The sequence below is a fragment of the Diorhabda sublineata genome, chromosome 3 (genome assembly GCF_026230105.1).
Source record: "Diorhabda sublineata isolate icDioSubl1.1 chromosome 3, icDioSubl1.1, whole genome shotgun sequence".
Taxonomy (NCBI): Eukaryota; Metazoa; Arthropoda; class Insecta; order Coleoptera; family Chrysomelidae; genus Diorhabda; species Diorhabda sublineata.
In genome coordinates, this window is record NC_079476.1 from 32,351,255 (window position 1) to 32,366,302 (window position 15,048).

General features: G+C 32.2%; 1 protein-coding gene across 3 annotated transcripts in view; it reads left to right on the forward strand.

The window, feature by feature from the left end:
* Positions 1-14,086: 14,086 nt before the first annotated feature.
* LOC130441553 (collagen alpha chain CG42342-like) overlaps positions 14,087-15,048 on the forward strand; it is a 426,499-nt gene continuing 425,537 nt past the window's right edge. For all 3 annotated transcript variants that reach the window (XM_056775282.1, XM_056775280.1, XM_056775281.1), the window contains exon 1: positions 14,087-14,669. In XM_056775282.1, coding sequence (XP_056631260.1) covers positions 14,318-14,669 — 352 coding nt within the window. In that variant the 5' untranslated portion in view covers positions 14,087-14,317. The remainder of the gene's footprint in view (positions 14,670-15,048) is intronic.

Here is a 15,048-nt window from a genome sequence, read left to right on the forward strand (position 1 = left end):
CTCCTCTCTGCTAGATTAGAAACTCTGGAAGAACGTCATTTTGGGTCATTAAAAACAGTTAAAACAGGTCTAATCGATCAGATATTCTAATATCCGACATTACTTAGCTTTGAGGGAGACAATATTCTAATATTATTTAGCATATATAGCTACATATATACAGGGTGTCTCAAAACGATCCAACTATTTCAATAGTGAGTGAGAAGCAAACAAGGAAGAGCAAAGCTCGCTTTGCGTGAGCGCAAATTTCTAAAACAATCGATCATTTATTCAGGTTCGACGGTTGTATAGGTTACAATGTTCAACATTGCGGAAGCTCCAAGCAATGCAACAATTTCAGCTTTGATCCAGACATTCAATACTACTCGAAACACTATTGGTGAAATTTATCACGGTCATTCAAGGAAAGTAAGAACGTCTGGAAACATTCAGTAAGTAGCAGATTCTGTAAGCCGACAGCCTCAACTCAGCGTCCGTCTCAACTGGTATTATGAAGAGCCACAGTTCACCGCATAATACGATCTGATTTACACATAAAGGCCTATAAAGTTCAGATTGTGCAAACTCTACATGAAAGTTATTACGTTATAAGACTGAATTTTGTGATTGCAATATTGGACAGATTTAACAATTTCATCAACATGATCTTTAGCGATGAGGCACATTTTCATTTGGATGGATACGTAAATCACCAAAATTGTCGTTTTTGGGTAGGAACGAATCCACAGACCTTACATAAACGCCCGTTGCATAGCCCAAAAGTTACCGTGTAGGTCGATATGCTGGCGAATTGCGATTATTTGGCCCTACTTTTATGAATATAACAGAGGACATGCAGTGACTGTAACTTCTCCTATGTCGACATGATAGGCAATTTTTTCGGGCCTCAACTGCAACAATGTGAGCATTATTACCGATTGACATGATTCCAACAGGATAGGGCCACATCGCACCAACTACTAACAACTCATCAATACGAGTTGTTACCACAAAAGGTGATTTCACGAAGAGGTGATATTGAATGGCCATCTCGGAGCCCTGACTTGACCCCACCTAATTTTTTCTTGTGGGATTAATCTTAAGAGCGTGGTCTACTAGAATAATTCACGAAATTTGACAGATTTAAGAAACAATATCGAAAAAAAAAAAATCAGGAATATTCCTCGACCCCTTCTTCAAAAAGTTTTTGAAAATGTACGCCAACAGTTTGAGGAGTGTCGTTAACTTAATGGCCGTCATTTAAACAATGTCGTATTTAAAAAAATTTTGTTTCTAATCTTTCAATTCATTCTAATAAATACATATAAAAATAAGTACGTATTTTTTTTACAGCGAAAGTAGTTGAGTCGTTACGAGACACCTTGTAGTTTCAAGGGATCTTAACTGTGCTGAGTATCTTTAAGAACCTACGATAATATAGGAGGGAGAATCGGATTGGACAGGACGGAAAGAAGTCAAAAATTTGAAGCAGAAAGATATATAATGTAATAAAAAAAATGGAACATTTTTTTGTGTTACAATATTGTACTTTATTACATATATAAATTTCATACAAACAAATTATGAATATTAATTGATTCTGTTTTATGAACTTTTGTTTTCACAGATTATTGTCCTATTTCTACATATAACTATATATGAAGTTGCATCAAAACAGTATGAAATCAAAGAAACTGTTCGAGAAGAATTGGAAGCATCCCATAGCGATGGTGTACATTATAAGTATATAGTTCCCATTGGTCCTTATACAAATAATGTGGAATATGTCAATGACAAGTCACGCGTGTATCCTGATTCTGTAGGTAAACAATATTTTTGCTTTACAAATGTTAAATAAATCATAATCGTGATTTTTTTCACAGTAACAATTCCACCTCAATATTCGCTGAAAAAAGAAGATCCAATTTCGTTGTCACACAATCCTCTGTTTGATGCTCTTCTTTTGAGCAATAATTTACATTTACGACCGAAGTATTCATCGCCCAATCAATCAGAACTACCACCTGTCAATCCGTTTATTGCCCTTCTTCTGTCTCAGTATGGGAGATACGTACCACTTCATGGAGCTGGTAAAGGAATCTACGCGTACCAAGCTTCTAATGATTATCACAATAACCGACCTTTTGGTGCATATAAAATTTACAAAGATAACAAGTAAAAAATTTGTGTGAAATTATAGAATTTCTAAAAAATTGCAGTGCATTACTTTGTAAATTCCAACCAACAACGTTAATTTTGCTGATATCAATAAATAGAAGCAAAATAACTATTTTGTTTCTCAGATTGATCAAGCTTACCATGTTTCTTGGTATAATTTTTATGCATCTCGTAATAATTCCAACTTGAGCTCTCCTTAGTTAATTGATTCAAAGTTTCAAGCAAAATGAATTAGCTGCTTAAATCGAGTCAGTTTAGAGACTCTTATTTTACAATTATGAATTTTTCGCTTTATTTATCATTTTCCTTCAACATTCTAGTGTTTTCTAAGCTTTTTTATTATAATTTAGTTAGATAGTTATTCATTTAATAAGTGCGATCAAAAAATAATTTTTTTATTTAAAAGATATTATATAAAATTTAAATGAATCTCTAGACTACTACTTTTCATCCGATATTTGCATTGAATCTCCAACTGCATTGATATAATAGGACCGGAGCGTTGCTCTGGCACATCGTAGGGAGACTACGGATTGCGAGGGTTCCCAAGAGTTAGGTAATGTACTTAAAGTTAAATGAAAACCTCGAAAGCCGTATCATTTAATGACGAGCAATTGGTTTCTAGTAAAAACTACTTAAAACAGTAAATTTTTAGCTTAGACGATGAAACAGTCTAGAACGAGAAGTTTGTAGAGCTATTAAACGTTTTGGAACCCGACTACTGGACTAATAATTCAATCAGAGTTTGGTCAAATTTATGAGGCGGAATCACGCAAAAGGTTTTTGTTAAATATAAATAAAAGTGTGACTAATTAGAGGGATTATTTGGACAACAGGACACTTTTAGGTGATGGATTGCAGGAGGTTCTAAACTACTAAGTTGGAATGTTTAGACACGTTAGTAGTATTCATAGTGATCACACTATTTACACACACACACACACACTATGCCACCACTCACAAACACATTATCGGCGTTTCGTGACAGACATAACTGTCTGAAGTGTCTGAAGACGATAACTTAGTTATCGAAACACGCATTTAACAGTGTAGTTGTGAGTGTTTGTGTAGTTCTAGTGTAAAAAGTGTGTTCATTAAGCTTCTACTACACACTAGAATGATATCCATTAGTTCAGCTAACTGTGAAAAGTGTATGAACGATAAAAAGAAACTCTTCGACAGTAATTCATATCACAGCATATGTGCTTATAAGATTCCAAGGTCAATGCTCAATATGGAGTATATCTCCTACATAATAACATGGATAAGTCGATATCTTCTACTAGCCAACACCAAACACAAGTATCAGAGCGCCCGAATAAATGAGATAAAAATGAGAAAGGAAAGAAATTTTAGAACCTGTATTTTAAGTTGATATATCATCGCACTTTTACAACAATGGGTAATTAGCGATATGTTATATTGATAAATTGCTGCTGGATTGCTTAATTCCAGCGAAATTACAGCATTTGTCGTTGGTTATGGTGATTTTGAATGTCGTAGGTTTGGTTCAATGTGTGGAGAGGGGAGGCTTTATCAAAATGATTCTCGGAACGGGCCGTTTTGCTATTACTCGTAGCTTTAGGACAGCTAATCTTAGCACAACTGCCTACTGCTTTCAACTTTGTTAACTGGAATAAATTATAGGAAATACTTAACCAAATGGGTGTTCCAGATCACTCAATCAAAAATTTTTACTTTATTAGTTCCGTTGAAGTCAAAATAGATGATGGGTTCTGATATATCACCTGCTCTGTTTAACATATATGCTAAAGCTATAATGAGGAACATTCTAGATGAATGGGAGTATGGAATTCTTGTTAGGGGAGGAATAAGCAATGTACGTTATGCTGATTATATCACAAAATTTGCTCCAAAGGAGGAGGAAATGGCGGTTCTCCTAAACAGAGTAGAGCGGGAGAGTGGGAAATTTGCTCTAACAATAAAAAGAACCAACATTCTTGATTTGGTGCAACTTTTGCTGCACGGACCCGTAACGAATCTTTGGATAGACCAGATTTCCGCTTTTGAGGCATTTTAAAAGAAGGATAGAGTAAGAATAAAAAACAAAGAGTAAGATCTAAAGTAATGAATAGCATCTAATCACAAAAATGATACCTAACCTCAAAAGTTCAAATACTTTTACATTGCATATATGATTACAGAAAAAAATAACAATAACTATAGAGAAATTTCGAACAGTTGGATTAGATATTGACGGGGACGTCAGTAATATAGTACTCAAGGTCCAGTCATTACTGGAATGCTATATTGCGTTGAACAAGCTAGATTTTGAGATCTTTTCACATTTATAGTATTAATTAAAACAGTTTTCTTTCATTATCTTAAATAATCTATTGAATGTATGTAAAATTTAGACATATGACTCCAGAAGCATGGTGAAACAATAAAATCAGCGTATCGGTGTGTTATAAATCAAAATTTTGAATGAGACACCTCCCATGTTTTAGTTATTTAAAAGAATTTAGTGATGCTAATTTGTTAACTTACTTGTCTCATTCTAACGGGAATTTTTAACATTATTAACAGTAATAATTAAAAGTTCATTAGACTGTATTCTGCTACAGAGTTATTTATAAGAAAGATATAACTGCAATGCCAGAACAAAGATCTCATAACTTCAATTCCCTCAACAAGCACACATATTTTCCGTGAAAATTCAAAAGGCATCTACTCATCTCATTGTCATTCTCCACAGTCCGAAAACATTATGCGCTTTACTGCCAAGCCGATGCCGGCAGAACGTTGGAAAATCGGCATACTGCCAGGGTCTCCTTAGGCCAATCTGTTTTCTACAAGATATATATAGTTAATCTAAGCTGTCAACTCAATACGAATTTTTAATGTAATGTAATAATAAACTGCTTAAGATTATTTCATTCTGTTGAAAAAAAAAATAAGTAGAAAATTGTCTTTGGAAATAAACTTCATTTTAAATGCACTACAAAAACAATTATAATTTTGATTCAAATCGTGGATTTTGAAAATGATTTATACATATAATAGATGTTGAGGATGGAAAAGCGATGTAGGTATAACAATGTTGGTCATTTGGGAATTGATACTCTCTTATAATTTGCTGAAGAATCCGCTATTGGATAAAGTTAAAGTTTATTGACATGGTTGTAATCTGTGAAAAAATGGTTAAAGAGTGAATAAACATAGTTATATTATAAAGTGTGGGCGTTTTAAATTTAATCCCACTGTTTCCTAACTCATTAATAGGTTGATTAGAAGATAGAGGAAAATTATTAGAAAGTTCCAGTCTAAAAGTGAGTTAGTTAAATTGTAGCGAAAAAAGGGATTTGTGAATATATTGATAAGAAATAATTTAAGAAGTGTCAGTGATGTCAGATGGTCATGAATAAATGCTAAATAAAACAATAAATGAATAAAAAATATAAGTTTGTTTCGAAACAGATAAAACAATCGAATTATACTCCAAGAGCATCCGAATTTTTTTCGGAATTATATCATGAATATAGATGAATGAAATGAAGAAATTTTTGTCTGAACCTTAAAAATACGACAGGAGCTCCAATAAAAATTGAAGATCTTAGGATTTCATACAAAAACGGTCATTTGGAGTTTTTCGTTATCACTGATATTTATAAGGTTGTGTAGGATGATACTCACAGCTTTAAGAAATGAGAATTTTACATGTTCTTGAGAAATTCAAATTTGAAAATTAAATTTTTAACCACTTTGCATGATGGAAATTATTTTCCTATTATTTTCTGAATTTTTCAACAAAATGCGTTTACAAAAATTGTTGGCTTTGAGCGAAGTATTTGAAAATCAAATTTCAAGATGTCCATTAACTCTAGTTACATATTCAAAAAAAAATTAAATTAAAATTAAAATAATAAATTTTTACACATATTCCAAAGCTGTGCCTATAATTCCTCAAGCTCCAACTTAAGACCTATGTAAATATCAGCTAGAGAAGGTTTGAAAGATCTACAACTTTTGTCTAATGTTTACCGTTTGTCCAAAATTCAGAAAAACCACTAGTTATAAATTTTAATCTTCCAGTAATATTTATTTTTACAGTTTTTACACCCAAAGTTCTTAACTCAAAACGGTGGGATGAATTGATATGCACTCACTATTCACTAATACTTGCACGTTAAACTATTCACTAATACACCCTGTCTAATTTACTGAAAATAGATTATTTAGCTTCTTTTCCACTTGTCATTTTAGTCGCTATCAAATCAAATCGTTGACTAACTTCCAGCTGCTAAACTTTCCGCTTTATATATTGAAATCTTATTCTAGATCTTTCGGATTCTTGAGATCCCTAGAATTCTGTAAACAACAAAAGTCCCTTCTTAGAAATTGTCACTTCAAAATTATCTTTATTGAAAATTCAGGAATTTCGCATTTGAAAACTTGTTTTCTTCGATTGTATATGACAAGTCTAGGTACTGTTAAGTTGGAACTTCTGGATATTCATACTGAACACACTGTTTACACTACCACTATACCAACACTAACAATTACACAAACAAGATAACTTGATTGTCGGAATTCGCATCAAATAGTGTAATTGTGAGTGTTGGTATAGTGGTAGTGTAAACAGTGTGTTCAGTATAAATCTACTGTTGGATTAGAAAAAAAGTACTAATTGCAGGACAGCTTTTGAATGGTGGTAATATCAATGTTAATCATATTTTCAATTATTTGGAATTTTATTAATCACCATTCATGGGAATAAATCTGATTAAGAGAAACTCTATTTCAGTTCATTTATTCGGACGAATGACCATCTGGCCAATATGCGGAAATTAAGAAGACGTATGTTATGCATCCGTTACAAAAAATGTTCATGTTAGTAGCAGGTGGTTTTGTTGGGGTGGGCTTGTTTTTTAGAATTATTTTCAGAGGTTGTATGGTTGTAATTTAATATACGATGTATATCCACAAAGTAAGTTTCGTTTGGTTATATAAAAAAGAACAGAAAAAATATTTATTGTACAAGAATCTTCAATTGAAACATATTTTCTACAAATAATTTTTGTAAGCGCTTGTCATAGCGTGTTATACGCTTCATAAAACGTTGCCTTGTGTGTTTACCACCATGTGGTAACATATCACAGCTCGTTGAAGAGATAAAAGTCGAAGAGTGAGGTCCGGGCCGTATGAAGAATGATCAAACACGTCCACGAGAGAAAACAACTCCTTTTGACTGTAGTCTTCGGCGCTTGTTCTGTATTGCGCAGCGCAATTTCTAAATGGTCTCGCAGTAAACATGTGCATCGATTGTTTAGCCTCGTGATAAGAAATCAATCAAAAAAATTCCTTTTCTGTCCCCAAAAATGGTTCATATGAGTTCTCGACTTGTCAACATTTTATTTAGACTTAACGAGAACAAAGTGAATGTCCATTCCATTGATTTTTGTTTAGTTTTGTTTAGAGTTTTGGGTAACAAACGTAAGCAAAGTTATCGAAATTTAATTTTTTAGTAATAATTTCATGAATTAGTGATTTGCTGAAATTTCATGACAAGAGTACTAATTGTATACTTAAATTTGCTAAAGCTTTTCTCCAATTGCGTAAACCAGTTTCTCACTAACCAAAGAAGAGCGTCCATATCGTTCTACACTTGAACACGTCCTTCGTTGACTACCGACCCATCTTATAATCATTAAATCAATCATAGCATTTTGTCCATAAACCTCGAAAATTTCCAGATAAATTTACTTAACTTCCTTTGCATTTAGAAAACGAATCACAGATCTGATTTCACAAGCGACGCGGTTTTCAATTAAAGCTGACATCATAAAGAAACACTACAAAGAACACGTTGGCACAGCGATTTGAAAATGGCGTATATTTCTTTCTAATCAACTGATAAAATGAGAAACGGAACTTACGTTATAGATATTCCTCGTATATATACTATAAAAATGTGTGTTTAAGTCCTAACACTTACATAAAATTGTTTAAATTGAGAAGTTTAATAGTATACAGGAATTTACATTGACTTTTAAATAGGTGACAACTTCCGAAAATATATTGACTCATATACGAGTAGAAGCGTATTTTCAAAGAAATGTTGAGTTTGTTTTGATTTGTATTCAACTGTCTTAGCTGTGACACTTGTGTTCGGTATACTTTGACTCATTAGAATGAATCGAATGAGGATGTCTTTCACTGTAGCGTGATAATATATGTTTCAAAATGGTGCAACCGTGCAAAAGGTGCTTCCAGTTTTAAAAACAGGATAGAGAGATGGTTGAATTGATATTGAAATGGCTTCAATCTAATCACAAAACCAAAGTAGTGGATATAAAATGTAGAGTGCATTTTGTTACTTTTGTTTCTAATTGATAATCTCCCAATCTTTTGCCTTTAACTGTATCAGTGGACGACGAGGGAAGAAAGTACGATTGATACAGATCCAATGGCTGATTATTTTATTTGGTTAGTAATTTACATGATAAAGCTAACTTAGCTGTTGATAGAGTTTGAGCTGATAAAACAAGCTAATAAAAATACACTTCATTTGATGAATTGGACTTTTGTCAAACTTATTTTTTGTGGTATATAATAAATGAAAACAAATACTTGAATCGAAATTTGTGTCGGTAATTTTATCAATGAATATATGCGTCGAACTGGCCTATTGAAAGTATACAGGATCTCGATCTTGAACCATTGTTCTTGTTTGAATTTCTTGGTTAAATCCTTCGGGAACATTTCTTGGTTCTCTAGGATACCGCAGAAGCAGTTGCAAAGGGTTGCTTTTCTCCAGAGAATCAACTGATACGGATGAAGGATGAGAGTCGAACATATGAGAGCTTGTTTACCACTATTTTATTTATTCAAAGTCATATAAATACGTCTTCAAAGTACAGTATTTGCAAATGTGTCTTGATACATTCTTCATTTGATTTATATGTTTATATTTTCAACCAATTTAATTCGCAGCTTTTCCTTCGCAAAAGATCAGAAAACGGAGAAATAGAAATATAATTTGATAGTTCTGAGACAAATATAGTGTTACATTCGGAATTGAATAACTCACATCAAATAAGTAACTGTAAAAAAGTTTCAGCAACCCCTTTTTTGTATTCGAAATTCTACTAACAAGTTGTTATGTGAGTTAACCAACTGATTATCCTTAAATGACGCTTAACAGTAAAAGGAATCTTGGGTCCTACACTTACTACATAAAATTTGTGGTGAATTTTGCGATAGTGGGCAATCGCAATGAAGGAACTTCATTTCTCAATATTTAGTTTATAGAGAACTGGGAGATAACAGCTGTTTTTGTATTGTTAATATTAGAGTATAAATAGAAACAAATTGTGCATGCGGAAGAAATACCTATTCCTTATTTAGCAGTTTTTATTAACTTCCAGATGATATATAAATATCATCTGTTGAAGTTTAATAAACTCTTTTTGACGATAGCATCGAATTTGAAAAATTGTGCAGTTTCAAAAAAGACTTGACATTCCTCTCGAAGGAATTTACTGAAATACTTGCTAGAAAATAATAAATGTAGATTATCTTTAAAATAACTGCGATTGATAAAATATGAGGGCAATTTTAGATTTTCCATCCAAACATTAACCATGAACAGTTGTACATCATAGACATCAAAATGTTGGTCTCTTATTATTGTTATTATTGACTATAAAAGACAATTCGATTTGTATGGTTTTGGTGTATCAGAATTTTATTTAAATGCTTTAAATTAAAAATAAATTTTATTAATATATGAAAATCGTAGTGTATTCTCCAAGATTATGAAATGGTCTTTTTGTCTGATCACAAAAAACTATTCTTCTGAAGGATGGTAATCATCAAGGTGATCTAAATGTTTATTGAAGCAATTATGCCATTCTTTCAAAATTTTTAAGCCACAAATACCTTCTTTTCTTTACCAATAGTTTTACTTCTGTGATTAGCTAAAATAGATAATATATTTCTTCTCACTTAACGTGTTTTTTGTTATTATCATCAATACTTTTCTCTGTTTTTGTTCCTTTCACTATATCGTTAGAAATTTTCTCCATGCATGGATTTCTAGGTAGTTAACGATAGAATCACATTTTAAGCCCTCTAAAGGTCGGGTAACCACTTTTTTATCTCACTATACGGATAGTATGTAGTATATCATAAACCCACTTTCAACTTCAGACTTTAATCTCTTTTATTTTCTTTTTATTTCCATAAATTTCTTTCTTTCCTACTCTATGCGTATTCTTCACGTTCAACCACCAGGTGATGATTGAACAAATTTCCAAGATATTTTTGATTTTTTTTGATTACTGTGATATTACTTCTAGTTGGTCGGTCCGTCCGTGTATGATGTTCCATTTGTTATGTTTCTATTATCATATCGTCATACCAGGCAACTGTCTATAATCTTATGCTTAAGACTTCTCTCTGTATAGATAGTAATCAGTTGCAGTTAGTTTTGATATTGGGATAAACTTTATTCAATTTATGTTTAATGAGAGTCCATATTTTTCACTACTGTCTACTACTACTACTACTATTCAATAAAATCTGTGGGTATTGTCAGGTTTCTGCAAATTAAATTATATCAACAACACATCGTAGATTGCACATTTGTGTACTATTGCTTTCAATACATTTATTGCGATCGTCTACTTCTTCATTTTTTCTTGTATTCTATTTTTATTAAGCTCCCTTATTGTGATTTATTGTTGATATAAATATGAATGCACTACAACTTGTGACTTTGTAATTCGTTGCTCCACTCTTCATTCTTCATACAGAGAAACATGGTGTGGGTGTTTGAGAAAAGTTAAAAATAGCATTTAGCAGTAGGTTTTATGCTAAGTCAGAGGGGAAACAAATTGCTTGTAATTAATTATTTCAAATTTAAAAAACAGATATTACAAACATCCAGCAAAATTCTTTGGTGCTGCTCAGTAGAAGGATGTAAAGCAAATTGCCCTGTCGATGGAGGTAGATTAGTTTAGGTTAGGTTAATAACGAAAATTTCGTAATTGAAATCCAGAATTGCATAATATTCCGTCACGAGTTGTCTAATCTTTGTGACAACCACGATCACGAACTGGTACATTGTAACAGAAGTTAAATTTTTTTGTTGGGTGGGTATTCAAATATCGAGCTAGTTCCAATAAATGTTTGAATGTCATGAAATGATCTGTTATCATCGATAAAGTACAAAATATTTTGATTCACATCCAAATATTTTTGTGGTATTGAATTAGAAGCAATTATTATTTGTTTATGCCCATTTATCCCAAATTTACCCTCACATTTAGATTTTTGACTTGTGTCTCATGACTCATGCAGTATCTACAAACTAACTATTTTTAAGGTATTATTTAATATGGTTTTTGTTTGAAATTCAATCGGTTCTAAATCTTTTCCTGTTCTCTCTTTAGTATATTCTCTTAGAATATACCCAGACAGGTGGAACGTGTCGTGTAAGAGATCAAAAATTCTCGATTCAAATTATCAAGTCTACCCTTGCTTACTTGAAAACTAATCACAGACATAATATTAGTTTTAAAAAATTATGTATCTGGAAATTTTTAAAACACCTACAGTAAAGTGTTTTTCACGTGACAAATACGACAAAAAGTTATTGAGATGAATTGGTTAGCATTAACAGTTAGAGTAATTTACTAAACTTCGAAATCATCGGTCAACTATAATTTTTTTTGTTCAATTCACATCTCAAAGACTAATATTTGTAACAAAGACTACCATAGAAAAACAGATTTGTATCTTTAACAATGTTAATTTGTTAAAATGAACTGTTAAACATTAATTTATTAAGCTTAAACTATTTTAAATACAATACTAACATTAGAGGAAATAGTTTAAGTGATTTGATGTAATGGAATCGGCGAAAGATCGCGCAAGAAATGTATTCAAATACTGCAATGAATAAAAGTAGTACTTGGCGTTTGATCAAAATTTCTCACAATACGAGGCAATCAGTTTTAGAAGATACAAAAGCTTATGATGAAGTGGATGTAGGTACTTTAGTAACATTCAATTCAATATGAGCAGATCCCAAAATCTTATTCATAAATCGAAACGTCATTAGAAACATAATCAAACAAAAAGAAAGTCTAGCGCATCGTATTCTATAGTTTTAACTCAACGTTCAGGAAGCTCTTTGAGACCTTGGTGAAACCATTCTTTGAGCTGAGATGCAAAAACTGACGCACTGCAATTTCAACATATTTTGTTGATTCAAATTTTTTCTCACGCTAGAATTTCTTCATAGATCTAAATAAATAGTAATGTTATGGTACGGTCTTAGGTCCGAATCAAATGCTGTATGTATCTAAGAGGAAAATCCTTTCGAGCGTGGTCGATGAGCAGATTTTGAAGGTGTAGCAATATGGCATACTGTCTCCGAAAGAAAAACTTCTATCGCAAAGCTGACCCGAGGGAGCTGGCTATCCACATGTGCAGTGCCTACCGGCCTGTGTCTGCCGAAGAATTAGGGGTTATCGTAGGACTGGCTTGTATGGGGAAGGGTGAATCAAATAGTTTATCAAGAATATCTTCTAAATGTGACATATTAAAAAAATAACTCACGCAGTTCGATCACTAGAGAAAAAGTTCAGCTTTTGAACAATTCCGAAAACGTATTGAGAAATGTGCAGGGCTTAGTGGAGCCTAACATTTTTCAACCCAACTATAATTAATTATCACTAATTAATGTCAAGTCAGTAGTGATAATTGGAATCCAAAATTTTCATCTCTCATATTCTATGAAGAATTTCCTCTTTTGTTATATTTACACCTTCATAAGCTTATGCTTGTCGAATTATTTATTTTTCTTCTACTTTCGAATAATTAATGTCAAAGATATTTTCAATTTTTCTCCTATTCCCATTAGTAGTTCACCTTTTATAAGAATCTGTTGGTCTAAGATCCCGATATAAAACGACCTTCACCGAGCTGGTTAATGGATCAAACATATTTTTTATGTAATTTAATATATCAAAAAATATATTCCATATTATTATATATTAATTATGAAAGAAAATTTTTTTAAATAGTTCACCGGTTTGGTTAACAGATAAATTCTATTCCAATCGAAAGTATGCAACCCATAGTGTATGTAAATGTTAGGTTGCCCATTTTTTTCCTGTCACAACTCCTGGGTTGTCAGGTATGAACAGGTAAATCGATACTAGTAATTTGCACCGGTCTGGTTAATGAATGAAACTTAGATACAAATAAAGTTTATTTTATTACGAACACGGTGATATAGGGTTGCCTGCGAAAAATCAGACCTGAATACCTGTTGCCAAATTTTAAAAGGTTAAATTTTGTTCCGAGTCCCTCCAACCAACCATCACATGCAATAGAAGAGGACATAACATAACAGCTGTTTGTACATGCTGAGCATCATTTTGGAGTAGATAGTTGCTGTAGTTTCAATTAAAAAAAGTACTGTTGTTTATTATTGAAGAAAATTGCCAAAAAGTGTTTTTTGAGTGATAGATTTTAATGATGAAACTTTTAAAAACTGTTCATTAAAGTTAGCTATGTAGTTGTCTACGTTTTTGTGTATTCGTAATTTCTGAAACTTCTGTTTATTATGGTGTTGAAATTTGAGTTTCAATTCTTCTAACTCTTTACATTTTCTTTTAAAAAACTCTTGTTTTGTAAGAAAATAAGTTTATGTTATCTGTAACTTAGTAATTATAAAAGAAACAGTCAACATTATAATATTGAATAAATTATTTAAATAATTTGATAAAAAACAAATAAATAATTCGATAATTCATTACTTGGATTATGAAAAAAATATAATCTGTTCACCCCCACCCTCGAAAATGAGAACTGCTTCATCCCCATCCGGAAAGTTGTTTGATGTTCATTCTAAGCTACGAATGTATGGAGCTTTCAGCAGTCGAACCGCGGCTATCGAAGAGGTTGCATAGATAATACGCAAACTCGTTTTTCCGATCGGTAAACACGCTGCAGAGGAACGCGGCCTTTAAATCATATGATAAATCCCCTAACCGACTAGTTTAATTCATACAACTGCGAGTTTTAACACATAACTACTTTAGTCGCTAAAGGATGATTGTTGTTAACGTTTTTAAATAGACACCGAATTTAGATGATTATTTAGTATAAAAAAAATACGAACATGGATAAGGATTCGTTAGGCGCTACCCCTAGGGGAGCGCAACAAAAAAAGACGCAAAAACCTTTAAAACCTACTTGCAACTTCGGCATAAACTTGGTGATGTGTGTTTTGTGTCTTGTGAGTGTGTCATCGTCAGTGTGGCGGGAATTTGACATGAAGAGTAGGTTGTCTGTTCTTGAAGATAGGGTAGCTTACTTAGAACTAAGGTCGGATTCTCCGGAGAAAGGAATGGAAGGATTGTTCGAACGATATCGACGGGAAGCTGTATATCATTTGAAGAGGCGAGTTTTGAGGGATGTTCCTCACGATGGTAGAAGAATGAGAGATATTCCCGAATGTGTATGTCCAGCAGGTATGTTATATTGAATAAATATATTTTTCATGCTCTAGTTTTGACAAACATAATTATTGCTTACTACCTACTTTCTTTATTAATATTTATTATTGTTATTATCAGTTCAATTCTTTAAACATCGAGTTCATAATTTTGTTTAAATTTTTAATATGCGTTGGTTGTTTTGATGACTTTTATTATGGAATCTTCAAAATCATCAAAATCATGATAATCACTGCTTAAGATATATGGAGAATTAAAGTTTTTTAAAAACTTTTAGAACTTATCAGAAAAAATAATAACCATTATCTTGAACTATCTTTCTGGTGAGAATTATTTGGGTGGAAGAAAAAAATTAAGATGATATTCCCTATTTTATTTAAAGTTTTACTCATTA